The 16,192-nt window shown below is 46.5% G+C and overlaps 1 protein-coding gene across 4 annotated transcripts in view; it reads right to left on the reverse strand.

The window, feature by feature from the left end:
- SATB1 (SATB homeobox 1) overlaps nt 1–12,480 on the reverse strand; it is a 314,329-nt gene extending 301,849 nt beyond the window's left edge. Inside the window, exons 1-5 of one of the 4 annotated variants that reach the window (XM_085630449.1) lie at nt 10,874–12,480; nt 8,628–8,863; nt 5,034–5,210; nt 4,177–4,303; nt 3,343–3,466 (exon numbers count right to left, since the gene is read on the reverse strand). In XM_085630449.1, coding sequence (XP_085486575.1) covers nt 3,343–3,466; nt 4,177–4,303; nt 5,034–5,210; nt 8,628–8,838 — 639 coding nt within the window. In that variant the 5' untranslated portion in view covers nt 8,839–8,863; nt 10,874–12,480. The remainder of the gene's footprint in view (nt 1–3,342; nt 3,467–4,176; nt 4,304–5,033; nt 5,211–8,627; nt 8,864–10,873) is intronic. The other 3 variants (XM_085630450.1, XM_085630451.1, XM_085630452.1) reach the window with 3 other exon arrangements.
- Between the last annotated feature and the right edge of the window lie 3,712 nt (nt 12,481–16,192).

Raw genomic sequence — 16,192 nt, forward strand, 5'->3', positions numbered from 1 at the left:
GAGGGGAGGGCAGGAGATGTGGCAGTGACAAGAAAAGGAAGCAGTGATAGGACAGGTAGGCATTCATAGTCGAGTGGGATTATGTATGAACACCTACGCCTTGAGTGTTTTGGGGGCTACCTGAAAGAAGTCTTATGGTAGGTTACACTGTTCATTTTTATTTTATCTATGGGGTACTTATATCGCTGAGACCTGCAGCTAAGGGTATCTAAGTGCTTCATAGAGTTATTTCCTTAAGAACATGAGAGAGGGTGCCTTCCTCTGGTGAGGGATGAGAATGCTCCGGAGGGTGGGCAGAAAGCAGGAGTATACTTGCTCTTTAGTTTTTTCCTTTTATGATTTGAGCATTTCTAGAATGAGCTGTTTTGTGTTGCAGGTGCTGAGGATACAACAAGGGAAGAAGAGCTTGTCTTCCATGTAGACCATCTTTTGTGTGTGCTGGTGGCTCTGTATGTGATGCATTGTCGGGACTGGGGCCCCGCGTAGGTTGCAGGGTGTAAGTATGATGGCCCAATCAGCGTTCACAAATTGAATAATGTAACACTGACCACTTACGGATGGCACAGTAGGAGGGGTAAACTCTATTGTAAGAGCCGCAGAAAAGAAATATGAATGGCGCACTATAGGCAGCAAAGTACTGTTTTTTAGATCTGGTTTTTATGTTTGTCAGATGATAACAAATTGCATTTCTTACATATATGCGGCAAAGTCTTTTGAACAAATTAAATTAATAGCCCCAACGAGGTTGCTCAGGTAGGGCTGTGACGTATTTTGAAAACTGTAGCTATTGCTAACTTGCCAAATACTGCGTTTCCTTGAAATGTTATGCATCGTCTTTGCCCCTGAACGTTGTGCTTACATAGAAAAAAATGTAGGCAACAACATCTCCTAGGTGCTATTCCTAAAGTAATCTGTTCACATCTAGATGTGGCCAAGTATTTACATATTCAATGCCATCAATGGCAGATGAGTGCACTGTCTGAAAGAACAGATCTTTCTTCAAGAAAAAGATGCAAGTAATACAATGATACACCCATTGAGATGCAGGGATACTGAAGGGTGCATAGATAATTATGTTGAAAAAAAAAGAGGTACACACACTGAGTTGGAGCCACAATCAAAGATATATATTAATCCACAGAGAAACGGATTTTCCCTCAGATGCCATTTTCTTCTGTATGAAAAGACCCAATTTAGTTCTAATTTCAATTTCCTATGCCCAGAACGCATAACATAAACAAGTAGCATAAAATTACAAGCAGGTTATTATTGCATTGTACTCTTCTGAGGGTGTTAATCTGCAACTATGCATCCCCCTAAACACATGGTAGGGGATTTCAAAAATATCATAATACAAATGTACCCAGCTTACCCTCAAGCACTCAAAACATCCTTTAAACTGAATTTCAATATCTTTTTTTAATATTCAATACGACATAACATGCTACGTACTGAGGAAAAAGAAATTGTGCCAAGAAACATGCTAATTGTTGATTTAGGAATTCATTAGCCGACTTGACAAAATGCATTCTGTCGGTATTTTGTTCTCCGCTGCTTTCAAATAAGGAGTGAATTTGGCTGATCAATACTAAGCACCATCTAAATGACCTGTATTCTTTGTGAATACACAGAAGCACCCCTTGCACGCTTATGCAGAATGCACGAATAAGGCATCTTTGCAAACACATTACCAGAATGGTTTGCAAGCAGAAAAGATTGATTTGATTATTCCCACTGCAAGGAATATTGAATTGAAGCCATATCACTAAAAGAACTAAAAATCACCACAAACACATACATGGATAAGACTACCTCATCGTTAAAAGAGTTAAATTAGAGGAAATGTATTAGGGAAGGATCACATTTTATATTATCAGGTAGAGTACTATTTGAAGAAGACATTTATAAATCTGGAACAAGGGTGAGTTTCCGGAAGCACGCTTTCCTGATGAGGTACACTGAAATACGCTCTGTTTTAAACTGTATAAAGAAGCTTATACAAGACTGGGGACATTTTACACTGCTCCATTCACTGATCTATGTTTGAAGGGAAGAAACGTACCTTGGAAACATGGTCATATCACCAGGAGCATGTACAACGCATGCAACAAACATGAAATTCAACTGACCAGAGGCAATGATTTTATGAAGATGAACAATTCCGTAAAGGTACAAGACTGCCTGAGTACAGCAATAGTTCTGAAGTGCCAAACACAAATAATTCAAGCAATCTAACCAAAAGATTTTATCAAAGATATGTAAAATATTTTGCACCGTGTAATCAAAGTTTTATTAATATCAATATTCTAAAACGAAAACAACAACGTCCGATGCTGAATTTTCCTTATATGTGTTCACCACTCCACAATGACACTCAACCGCTCTTTAAATAAAAATAGCAATCCTATCCACAGATCATTGATGTCTGTGTTTACATATGTGAATGAAATAGAAGCAAGCTTAAATCCAAAGCAGCGTCAAACCATCACAACACCTTTCGAACTCCTAAACATTCATCATTGGAGAAAGGATTGTCAAATGCCATTTTTTATAATTTCACAAGCATTTTCATTCATTCATTTAAAAAATCCCAAAAATCTTTACAGTTGGTCTTTTAGAAATTAAACAAGGCAACCAGTCTTAGTCATTTGAGACCATGCTAAAGGAAATTCCTCTGCATCACACACCTTTACAGTAGTCATAAAAACTCCCTACCAACCATCAGAATCAAAACAACCAGACGCAGGGAGTGTGAAATACGTTGACAAGTAATTGAAACAAAAAAGTCACGAATATTTTACAACTAAAGAGGCAGGAAAGGAAAATCAGCAAGCTTGGTTCTTGTGAGGAGCAAATGTTACTTCAATTTACCCTCTCCGCTAATTCCTGGTCGACCACACTGTACATCATTGTAGTAACGGACATGCGATGATATGTAGCAAGAAATGTACTTTTATTGTCCAATAAAGACCTCAGCACATAAGAGATCAAAAGATGCAAGCTGCTTCTGTTCCAGCGCCTTTACTTCTGTCTCACCGACTCCCACCAACATGCCACAGTACATCATAATGTGCCCGCAACCATGGAATGACATCTCTAGCGATAGGGTCACAGTGGGGGCAATCTTAATGACACGTGTACAGTAGATACATCACAACAATCGTGCAGATTACAATGTGCCCACAATTGTGTGACTGGCCTGCAGGTGTGCATGTGTGTGTGTCTGCGCACCTTTGGAAATCATGCCATGTAGGCTGGTTTGTTTCAGTGCTTTGTTTGTTGTCAATAGCTGCCCCAACTCCCATGAGAATATTAGTCTTTCATTGCACAGATGAGCAGTACCTGGGAAAGGGGGCATTCCTTGGCCAATGAGCTCTGGTTCATATCTTTCAGTAAGTCCTTCAGAGCATTTCGTACTGTTGTGTGAGACCACTGCTCCGGAGGCAAGTCTTCTAGTTTCGGGCAACTATTGAGACACAGGTTAGAAAAGGGATTATGACAAGATGGCATTCTGCTGCAGAAACGCGCCTTAAAGACAGACAGATTTCATTCTGCGCATCAAGCAGATGCATCTGGAGATTGCTCTCGGTCTCCTGATTGTTCCGATTAGTTAATTACTTTATACAACACATCTGCTGTATTGATGCATGAATTATACATCAGCTGCATGCGGCGACTAGTTTTTTCATGTTACTTCTACCTTCCTGCTCTGATGCGCTTGGTAAAACAATTTAAGGTGTAATGCCTTCTTGCAACTTGTCATAAAAAAATGTCTTATATTAGCTGTTTAGCTTTTTAAAAATGAATCCGGCATAGATAAAATACATTAATACTGGCAAAGTCAATTCTTTTTTCCGAATGTACACAGATGGCGCAGTTCATGATATGCAAAAATATTTTCGCTCAAGCAAATTTTATGTAAAGTACCTCTTTGGAATACATGTGAATAATTCTATTGGTTGAGAACAAAACAATATATTCCTAATGGGATGGAAACAGCCATGCATTATAAGGCAAAAGAAAAACAATATTCGATGATATTGTATTTTAACGAAACAACCACAAAAAAACAAAATGGACTATTTTGCAGGAAGCTCATAAGCTTAATAATGTGGCGGACTGCAGCTGATTTAAAACTAAACAGCAACTGAGCCGAGAGTCTGTTTTCTGACTCACCTGTGTAGCTGAATTTTCAGTGTGACCACATGAAAGACATCCTGCAACATATCGGCTACTGTGGCATCGGGAGCATCGGTCACAAAGGAAAGGGGGACTGGATTCCATTTTCCAACTTGAATAAGCCCTATTTCAATAGAAAGTAGAGACGTACGATAGACACAGCCAAAATGTGTATGAAGTTATGAGATAGCAATAAAGAACAACACCTAAACTCTCGAGCTCACGGGACGGCATAGGAAAAGGTCGTCCTTCAGAAGGGAAGATGGTTTGCATTTTGGTAACAAACAAGGGATGCATAAAACTATATAGCCAAAATACATACTGAAGATCTTGCTATCTGACCCCATTCTATCTCCCAGTACAACCTCAACAAAGAAAGAAGATAGTTTTGTAACTTTCTTAAGATTACTTAATGATTAAAAGCAATGTGTGAAAGGTAAGGAATGCAAATGCTGTGTATGGAAAAAGAAAGCCTTGATGGAAGGAATAGGAATACTAGTGTCAGAAAAAATAATTGCTATAAAAGCACATAAGGTATTCAGTCACAAATATAAACTGATTCTCAATATTCCACCAGCTGAGATAGGCTCTGCACTTCGCAATGGACTCTCAATGGAGCACATTATTAAAGTCAGTAGGCATGCTAATGATTGACTGAAAGCATATTTTCTGTAACAAATCCGGATTGCTAGAATAGAACACTGAAATAACGGTAAAGTAACTTTTCGAAGTTCCAATCTACAGCCAGGTAAGAAGATGATATAAACCAGAGAGGGAAAAAAGGTTTAACTATAGACACGTAGAGGTATGGAAAAAGAAAAGAGACAAACACGTCTGTCTTGTCTCCTATTTACCTTTTGCCTGGGCAGCAGAGCTGTGAGAATATCCCAGGGAAAGCAATGCCATCTCAATCAGCTGGTTGAACAGCATATCTTTTCTTACCAGCACAAATTCTGCGTGCTCTTCCTTACAATCATACTCGATAGAATTTTCATAATGCTCCACCACACAGAAGACAGGCAGCATGTTTCCTATAATACAAAATATACAATGTTCATAGTTTTCACGTTTTCACTGACATACAAAAATCCAACAGAACCTTAAGAAGAAAAAAACACAGGATACATAATAAAAAATATGAAATGTTTATAATGTTCACGTTTTTACTGACATGCACAAATCCAACAGAACCTTAAGAAAAGAATACAAAAGATGCATAACAAACTTTAACCCAATATCAAACATTAAAACCAAAGGTGGAAGTGAGTGCCCTGACCTGAAATCTAAAAGCAATTACAGATGCAATAATTATACACGGTCTCTGATAGAATAAGTTGCTAGGCGACTTTTTGCCTCACTGGTGGGAAGTAGGTGACATGAATCCACACACCGCAAACACCCTCAGAGTAAGTACTATGTAGTGATTCCTGCATGATAGGACCTCTTCGTGTGAGTAACTTCAGTAAAAAAACAGAGATCCATCCAAAATGTAAAATATATTTTTTTCAATGCTTCAACGTATTCCACATTTACCATAAACACAGTATAAATAGGCCAGAGGGCAAGATTCTCTACCAAATGGTACTTTTTACTTGGATAAAACTAAAGAGCCAAAGAGGGAAAGCCTGGCCCCATCTCTAAATTGGAAACATAAACGCTAAAAATGCCACTTTTAACCTGTATTGCTATTTCGCGATATGCTGAATTATATCATTGCAATGGAAATGAACCCATCACTTTCTAGCAAGTGCTTCAATTCAACGTCTTCAATTAATATTTCCATTGTAATGTTTATCAACAATCTCAAACTACAGATGTTTACGAACTAGAGCAGTGTGCTCATTTTCTTTTTGATACCGCAATTGTTTATGCGTGTTAACGTCTTGTGACCACACCTGGCAGGCTTAAAGGATCTTCCATTAAGGGCCTACATGTAACAGGATTAAGCAAAATCGGCAGGCATAAAAATGAAAAGTATGCAAACCAAGTATGCAATTCACAATTAAAAAAAACTCTAGGTACTTGTATGGCCAAATCACCGGTCTAAAGGCAAGACATAGACTTACACCCACAATTTTTTTTAAACCCTGAAAAAGCCCCTGCTTTGCGCCACCAATATTTTGACAAACAGCCATGTGGGTAGCTTCTTTAGAAACGTGATGAACAGAAGATTTTTACGGGGAAGACATTAGTCCCTCAGCTGGAAACTTCTAGCAGCACCTCAAGCTTTTAAAAAGCAGCATCTCTGTCAGGCACACAACACCTTTAAATAAAACAACTACAACTAAAGCGCAGATCATAAAATCCTCAACTCCTATATACTTATTGCGGATGAAACATATATATGTGAAATCTACTTTTTTACCAACTCTGCCACATATCCAAAAAGTCTCGAAAGCCCATTTCAAAAAGGCTTTTCAAGGTTTCAAGTTATAAAAAAAAAGCCAAGAAGAAAATCATGTAAAGGTTTTCAAAGAAACAATTTTAGAAAGTGCTTCCTGCTGCGTTTACCCTAGTTTTCAGGCACAGGTCGAAAACGAATCCTTGTGAGACAAATCAAGCAGAAATATATGTCATTGGTCACCACAATGCGAACCATCTCCCAAAAAAGCTCTTTCAGGTGTACTTCTACCACAGTCAGCACATATGTGAGCGCTATATATGAAACAACTTCGCAAACATTATCTTACTCAAACGTGTAAATTTTAATTCCACTATTTCAAGCCTACCAGACCTTTTCTAGAGTACGGTACATTTTGGTGATAAGCACCTATAAAGTCCTTTAAAGTGTGTAGTGAAGTTTGTAATTGTGACTGGATGCTCTTCACAATAACAGTGATGTCTCTCTCGCTAAGTAGCTTTTGCTAAACATGAATGGACGGATTACAAGATGAACGTTGATAACGTGATGCGCTATCATAAGGCAGCACATCTTAATGCTAAATCGTGGAGCATGCTGTCATTAGAAGCATCCCGTTCCAGACAATGATGGTACACAGAAGCACTCTTCAGCTGGCTGGTCTGAGTTGGTTAATACTTGGCAAGACCTCCAACTGCAGCAACTTCATAACCGACCAGCATTGAAAGGGGAGCAATGCTCAGCGCTAAAAATACAAAGTGATTTCAAGCTGAAAGCTCTGTGGAGCACCTTGGCCCGGGGTTTGGAGTCTGCACACAACACGTCTGCTATAAGGAGCAGCGAAGTCTTTAGACTCCTTGTCTCAAACTGTCCTGGCATTCCAGTTTACTGTGTAAATATCACATAATACCAGAGACAGCTGAAATCACCTATTTAGGAATTTATTGCACTTATACGTTTGGAGCCGTCAGAACGTCTTTTTATAGAGCCCTGGTGCTGCACGGTGCAATATTAATGCACTCTGCTTGAAAAGCTGTAATAAATTATATTTTTTAATGCTCTTCCCCTGGCTTTCTTAGGATGCATACATTCTTGGCAAACAATCAATAGGAGAAGTAATCATGCACAGAGGCCAAAGAATGTGCTGAAGTGCTGTTTTTCCATTTTTAATAGATAAAGATCTAACAATATGGACTGCTGTGTCTGTTCATTTCGGGATCAATATATGCTTTGTTTCCACCAAAGAGAAGAAAAAGTAAATGACAGTGGGATAAATGTTGTTCCTCTCACACAATGAAATTCCTCAGCATTTAATCTTTGCATGCCTAATATTTTCAACGGCTTAAATGTTTTATTCTGAACATTAAACTGCAAAGAGAAGGTAATTCTGAATAATCTGTAGTAATATAGACACGAATGAAAACCTAGTAATCACTTGATTGCATTTTTAATGTTTTTAAAACATCAAGTCTGTAAAATGTAAAAGAAGAAACCGTAAGATAGAAAATGGTTTAAATGTGTTCTTCTATGTGAATGTATATCATGTAACATGACAATAAGTCACTGAAGTCTACAATGGGGGCGAACTTTTGATCAGCGAGTGTGCACTTCAACAGTGAAACAGCAAGAATGTACATTATGAGGAACTGAGACACCAAAGGCTCCACACCTCTGAAACATAATTTCCTTAGTATATCTTATTTAAGATAAGCCAAGAAGTCGAGCACTGGCTACTGCACAACACACCAAGATTCTGCACAGATACGCAGGAGGGCCACCTATGCTGCGCAGGGTGTTTAACACGGTGTCCACGGGGCAAAGCAGGACTTGAAAAACAAAGTTGTAATTTTACCCTCGAAAAATAGGTCAAACTCCACCCTAAGAAAAAAGGATGCCCCCCCAGACACGCAGTGTATCTGTCTAAGCACGAGTTCTATCACCCCCAGAATACAAATACACTCTTAAGACTCACTGAAGAAAATAGTAAAAACGACTTTGTCCACTCTTGCGGCTCAATAACAGCGTTTTCAAAGGTGCACAATAATCAAGTGTCAGAGCTGCCCACAGTGAAGGAGCTTAAGAAGGTTACCTTTTCTAATGTGCGTCTTCATCATGTGCGCGGAGTGCTTTAGGGGCACCCCTTGCATTTTAGCGCCTGCGCTCCCAAGTCTTCCTCTTCCTAATGGACTCCCATTCTGCTCCAAGCGGGCAATTTTGGCTGGAGGAGCCTGCGGATCGCTTACATTGTTAGACATTTCTGAATGTTCTATCCCCTGAGTGGCATCGTTCGAATGCTCCATACTTGGTCCCGCCTCTAAAGATCACCTGCCACGATTAAAAAAAAGTGAGAGTGAGAGAGGGAGTGTGTAGAGTACATACACATTGCTCATAGTACACACTGTGTGCGGGCATTTAGTACACCTGGGCACTTTGTGTTTGTTTCACTCATTATCTTCACTTAGCTTATCTCAAATTTCCAAAGCTGATAGTGAACTGTGAGGCCTCATGGTCAGAATGCCACTATTTTAAAAACTGCAAGCAAGGCACAGATTTAAACATAAAAGTATGCTGCTGCAGTAAACAACGTGTGACACTTTCATAAAGAAATCACAAATACAAAATCAACAATACTTGAACCCCGATCAGTAGCAGCCAGGCCATGCTAGGTGCACAACCGGAATGTTGCAGCCATCCCTTAGTTTTGGGTGTATGTGACTTCACTAACACAGGAAGCATCATTAAAAGGCGTCATTATTACCTCCATGTGAGGGTGCCCGGTTACAAGCATGCCCTGCACAATGGAAATAAGGAAACAGCAGGAGGGTCAAGCGCGTGGAAGTTTTAAATGGGTTTTCGTACATAACGGGGAAAATGAGCACTTGCATCTTAGACCAAAGGCGTGACCAACTATAATCTCTCGTGTAATAAAACCCCCAAGTGACGACGGGTACATGGAGACCATACAACAGGTCCCCATGACCCCCTACCCTTTTGGTAATGTATGGTGGCTCGTACAGAGACCTAGTAACTGTGTGGTTTGGCATGGTGACTAATTCTCTAGGTACTACCTTTAGGAAATACCTTCTTCAAACGGCCTCGTATTTCTGCACACACTGAGGGCATTGGATTGCACTTAAGTTATTTTAGCTCTGACAGCACATTTAAAGACGGGTTGTTTCCTATACTCTTTATGACCCGGCGTCCACTGGCACATTTTAATTGCCAACCAAGACAAGTAAGTAAAGGGCTGGAAAAGTTTCCCAAAGCTGTACATAAGAGCCACGGCCTGCTGGCCACACGGCTCGGCACTCTGCTCGCTGCGGCCGCAGGTGGCACCTGCGGCCGCCTGGGCGGCGTGAGCCAGAACTGGGCGACTTCACAGCACTTTTAGCCAGGAGGGTCCCCTTCTTTTCATTACAGCTTCGGAAGGCTGAACATAAAGTAAAGCGCCGAACCAGGCGCACATGCATGAAACGTCTGACAATGTAAAGGTAAACCAACGCGCACCTCCCTCGGAAAAACTATATTCTCTTTCAGAACGCTACCATTCCAAACCGATGCATGTCACAGACGTACTTTTGAATACGTTAAAAACACAATAACTGCAAGAGAGTCAAGCAAGTGCAGACAAACACCTCATACCAGTTTACGAGGAGGAACGCAGGTGCATCGGTCAGATAAAGAAATACCAATTCTGGAAAACCCCGATTTGCAGAAATAAACTGCTGTTATCAGCAGGTGAGGGCTTTGTTCGTGCGGGTTTTGTACTAAGCTTAGCAACATACACAAAATGCACAGAATACAGCTAAAGTGCTCGTGTAAACTGTGTGCCAGGGTAAAGTTCAGCAGCCCTTGTGCAGTGATGAAGTGACGCCGGCATGGCCTGCCAGGGTGACAGGAAGATCAGCGCACTCGGCGTCATTGCCTTTTAAACCCCCATCGCCTGGAACACGCAGGACCCCCCTTCAGGCGCCCAAGTTCCCACGCCAGACAAGTGCACCGTTGGTCCAGCACGGTGGAGTGAAATGCGTGCCATCTTTCTAAACTGCGGGGTGCCACATTATCCCCAGCCATGTGCAACGTGTAGAATCAAACTGTGCGGACATCCACCCCTTTACAGACCCACGTTCAACGCTCAATACAAAAAACTAAAAAATCAATGGGCAATAATCGAGGTTCCTGTTGTTAGCCAGTCCGTACGGCTCGCATAAAAGCACTCCAGGCCAGGCTTTGCTACTGACCTTTTAAAGAGACAACACAAAGGCAAAGTGCGAGTTCATGTGGAAGACAACAAATGAGACAGGCTGCAGTTTGAAGTGAAATTCGCCAACTCACCCCTTCCAAACGTGACAGCATGTACATGGAGTGTCGGCGCCCTGTGCAGCCGCGGGGGAGGGAGTCCAGCCGGGTCCGCGGTCCTCCTTCCTGACAGCAGACCTGGAGGCGACACTTCCCCTGACAATGTGTGCGCTTTCGCTTCTGTTTTGTTTATGTGCCGGGGCTGGGGGAGGGGGAGGCAGATATAAACGAGAGGCGGGGTGACCACGGTATGAGAATCTAGACTGGCGTGTTAATGTAAAGAAAATGTATGAAAACAGAATCAGCGAGGGATGAGGAGTCAGTGCTTGCTGGAACTTGAGCTGGAGGGACGAGCGGGTGAGAAACCTGAGGCGTGAGCGCTATGGAAGTAGTAGCATCGTCGGTGTGCCTATGCTCCGAGGGGCATTTCACGGAAGGGACGGGCAGGGGCACACCAGAAGTACACTTGGGTACAGCCCGCTCGGCTATCCAGCAGCCGGGAGCTGAAAATACCAACAGCAGGCTCGAGCAATGGACACTCGAGGCACCCGAAACTTTCCAGTACAGCCCCAGATATTTATGCGGAAGCAACAGAAAGGCACCGCATCCCGGAGCAAAGGAGCGAAAATGCCACTTTTAGTTCCGCCCTGGCCGCCTGCAACAAGAGTAGGGAGTACCTGTCCCTCCCCATGTATCTGCGCGACCCCCGCAGGCTGTGCCGAGGCAGGAAAACAGATGCACAAAAGGGAGAGACGAGCAGGGCGAGCGGCGGCGGGAGGAGGAGGGAGGCGGCTGTCCGCGGGCACCAAACACCCTGGAAGCGAGGGGACGGGGAGCCCAAAGTTGTGAGGAGGAGCGCGGGCGGGTGCGTGCTGCCGGGATCCGGCGCGCTGCGTGCAGTGTGCGCTCACGGCCGGGTTGGTGCGTGGCTCTGTGTGTGTGTGTGTCTCCCCTCCCTGCCTCTTTCTGTGTCCCCATTAAATTATTAGTTGTATTGACTCATCACTCCTCCTCCTCCTGCTGCTGCCGCCGCCGTGCCCGGATCTCCTTCGTCTCTCTATTGCTGCGAGCCCTGCTGCTGCTTCTTCTTCCTCCTCCTCATTTTAATAGAAAATAAACCCGGGGAGGGCAGGGGTTGTGAGCGCACCCCCAGCGCCAGGACGCAGCCGCCCCGCAGCCCTTCCCCGGCGGCGGCGGCGGGGCCCGGATCATCAGCCAGGAGTCCTGGGATGGGGCGGGCGGGAGAGGGCCGGGCCCGGTCGGGGAGGAGGGGGGCACCGGCACAGGAGGGGGAGGCGGGCACTGATGGGGGCAGGGAGACGGGGGATGCTATTTCCGGCCAGGCGCGCAGGAATCTCTAATCAGCTTGATTAGAGTGAGGCGGCTCTGCATCTATTGCACACAATACCCAGAATAAGAGGCAGCACCGGGGAGGACGGCGGCAGGAAGGCGGAACAGCAGCAGCTGTCGCGCCGGGAGACCAGCGAGCCCACAGCAGCGGCACCACAGCCACCGGTGGGCAGCCTCCCTGCACCGGCCGCAGAGCGAGGGGCAGGAGCCGGGGGAGCCGCTAAACCCCCTGCTCCACTCCCGCGGACACCTGCGGGCGCACAGGCCCGATGCCGGTCGCCACCTGCTGCCCACGCAGAGGCCGCAGCCCAGGTGACCCCCAGGAGGCCGAACAGGTGTCCGCTGTCAGCAAGCTGAATGGAGTCACACATTGGAGGCGAGGGGCGATCTGTCAGGTGCCCTCTCTTTACAGTGTTCACTGCACACACTTAGAAGGCACAGCTCAATCCCACATACTGTACCCGAGGCACACATGGGAGCCGAGGGGCCTCACACTTGGAAGACACACAACTCACTCCCACACACTGTACCTGAGGCACACATGGGAGGCGAGGGGCCACACACTTAAAAGGCACAGCTAAATCCCACACACTGTACCCGAGGCACACATGGGAGGCGAGGGGACTTATGCTTCGAAGGCACAGCTCAATCCCACATACTGTACCCGAGGCACACATGAGAGGAGAGGGGCCACACGGTTACAGGGCGCAGCTCAACCCCTCATACTGTACCCGAGGGACACATGGGAGGCGAGGGGCCACACACTTAGAAGATGCAGCTCAATCCCACATACTGTACCCGAGGCACACATGGGAGCCGAGGGGCCTCACACATGGAAGACACACAGCTCACTCCCACATACTGTACCCGAGGCACACATGGGAGGCGAGGGGCTACACACTTGAAAGGTACAGCTCACTCCCACACACTGTACCCGAGGCACACATGGGAGGCACGGGGCCACACACTTAAAAGGCACAGTTCAATCCCACACATTGTACCCAAGGCACACATGGGAGGCGAGGGGACTTATGCTTAGAAGGCACAGCTCAATCCCACACACTGTACCCGGGGCACACATGAGAGGCGAGGGGCCACACACTTTAAAGGCACAGCTCAATCCGACATACTGTACCCGAGGCACACATGGGAGGCAAGGGGCCACTCGCTTAGAAGGCACAGCTCAATCCCACACACTGCACCCGAGTAACACATGGAAGGCGAGGGGCCACACGTTTACAAGGCGCAGCTCAATCTCACATACTGTACCTGAGGCACACATGGGAGGCGAGGGGCCACACACGTAGAGGACAGCTCAATCCCACATACTGTACCCGAGGCACACATGGGAGGCGAGGGGCCACTCGCTTAGAAGGCACAGCTCAATCCCACACACTGTACCCGAGGCACAAATGGGAGGCGAGGGGCCACACGTTTACAAGGCGCATCTCAATCTCACATACTGTACCTGAGGCACACATGGGAGCCGAGGGGCCACACACGTAGAGGATAGCTCAATCCCACATACTGTACCAGAGGCGCATATGGGAGGCAAAGGGCCACACACTTAGGGCAGCTCAATCCACACATACTGTAAACGAGGCACACATGGGAGGTGAGGGGCCATACACCTAAATGGTACAGCTCACTCCCACACACTGTACTCGAGGCACACATGGGAGGCGAGGGGACTTATGCTTAGAAGGCGAAGCTCAATCCCACATACTGTACCCGAGGCACACATGGGAGCCGAGGGGCTACACACTTAGAAGGCACAGCTCAATCCCACACACTGTACCCGGGGCACACATGAGAGGCGAGGGGCCACACACTTAGAAGGCACAGCTCAATCCCTCACACATGGGAGGCGAGGGGCCATTCACTTAGAAGGCACATCTCAATCCCACATACTGTACCCGAGGCACACATGGGAGCCGAGGGGCCTCACACTTGGAAGACACACAGCTCACTCCCACGTACCGTACTCGAGGCACACATGGGAGGCGAGGGGCCACTCGCTTAGAAGGCACAGCTCAATCCCACACACTGTAGCCAAGGCACACATGAGAGGCAAGGGGCCACACACTTAGAAGACGCAGCTCGATCCCACATACTGTACCCGAGGCACACATGGGAGTCGAGGGGCCTCACACTTGGAAGACATACAGCTCACTCCCACATACTGTACCCGAGGCACACATAAGAGGCGAGGGGCCACACATTTACAGGGCGCAGCTCAACCCCTCATACCGTACCCGAGGCACACATGGGAGGCGCGGGGCACACACTTAGAAGACACAGCTCAATTCCACATACTGTACCTGAGGCACACAAGGGAGGCGTGGGGCCTCACACTTGGAAGACACACAGCTCACTCCCACATACTGTTCCCGAGGCACACATGGGAGGCGAGGGGCCACACACTTGAAAGGTACAGCTCACTCCCACATGCTGTACCTGAGGCACACACGGGAGGCGAGGGGACTTATGCTTAGAAGGCGCAGCTTAATCCCACATACTGTACCCGAGGCACACATGTGAGCCGAGGGGCCTCACACTTGGAAGACACATAGCTCACTCCCACATACTGTAAACGAGGCACACATGGGAGGCAAGGGGCCATACACCTAAAAGGTACAGCTCACTCCCACACACTGTTCCCGAGGCACACATGGGAGGCGAGGGGACACACACTTAAAAGGCACAGCTCAATCCCATAGACCGTACCCGAGGCACACATGGGAGGCGCGGGGCACACACTTAGAAGACACAGCTCAATTCCACATACTGTACCCGAGGCACACAAGGGAGGCAAGGGGCCTCACACTTGGAAGACACATAGCTCACTCCCACATACTGCAAACGAGGCACACATGGGAGGCAAGGGGCCATACACCTAAAAGGTACAACTCACTCCCACACACTGTACCCGAGGCACACATGGGCGGCAAGGGGCCACACACTTAAAAGGCACAGCTCAATCCCACACACTGTACCCGAGGCACACATGGGAGGCGAGGGGACTTATGGTTAGAAGGCACAGCTCAATACCACATACTGTACCCGAGGCATACATGAGAGGCGGATGGCCACATGTTTACAGGGCGCAGCTCAACCCCTCATACCGTACCCGAGGCATACATGGGAGGCGAGGGGCCACACACTTAGAAGACGCAGCTCAATCCCACATACTGTACCCGAGGCACACATGGGAGCCAAGGGGCCTCACACTGGGAAGACACACAGCTCACTCCCAATTACTGTTCCCGAGGCACACATGGGAGGCGAGGGGCCTCACACTTGAAAGGTACAGCTCACTCTCACAAACTGTACCTGAGGCACACATGGGAGGCGAGGGGACTTATGCTTAGAAGGCACAGCTCAATCCCACATACTGTACTCAAGGCACACATGGGAGGCGAGGGGACTTATGCTTAGAAGGCGCAGCTCAATCCCACATACTGTACCCGAGGCACACATGGGAGATGAGTGGCCTCACACTTGGAAGACACATAGCTCACTCTCACATACTGTACCCGAGGCACACATAGGAGGCGAGGGGCCACAAACTAAAAAAGGCACAGTTCAATCCCATATGCTGTACCCGAGGCACACAAGGGAGGTGAGGGGCCACACGTTTTCAAGGCACAGCTCAAACCCTCATATTGTACCCGAGGCACACATGGGAAGCGAGGGGCCACACACTTGAAAGGTACAGCTCAATCCCACATACTGTACCCGAGGCACACATGGGAGCCGAGGGGCCTCGCACTTGAAAGACACACAGCTCACTCCCACATACTGTACTCGAGGCACACATGAGAGCCGAGGGGCCTCACACTTGGAAGACACATAGCTCACTCCCACATACTGTACTCGAGGCACACATGGGAGACGAGGGGCCACACACTTAAAAGTCACAGCTCAATCCCACATACTGTACCCGAGGCACACATGGGAGATGAGGGGCCACACACTTAAAAGGCACAGCTCAATCCCACATAC

The sequence above is a fragment of the Triturus cristatus genome, chromosome 10 (genome assembly GCF_964204655.1).
Source record: "Triturus cristatus chromosome 10, aTriCri1.1, whole genome shotgun sequence".
Classification (NCBI taxonomy): Eukaryota; Metazoa; Chordata; class Amphibia; order Caudata; family Salamandridae; genus Triturus; species Triturus cristatus.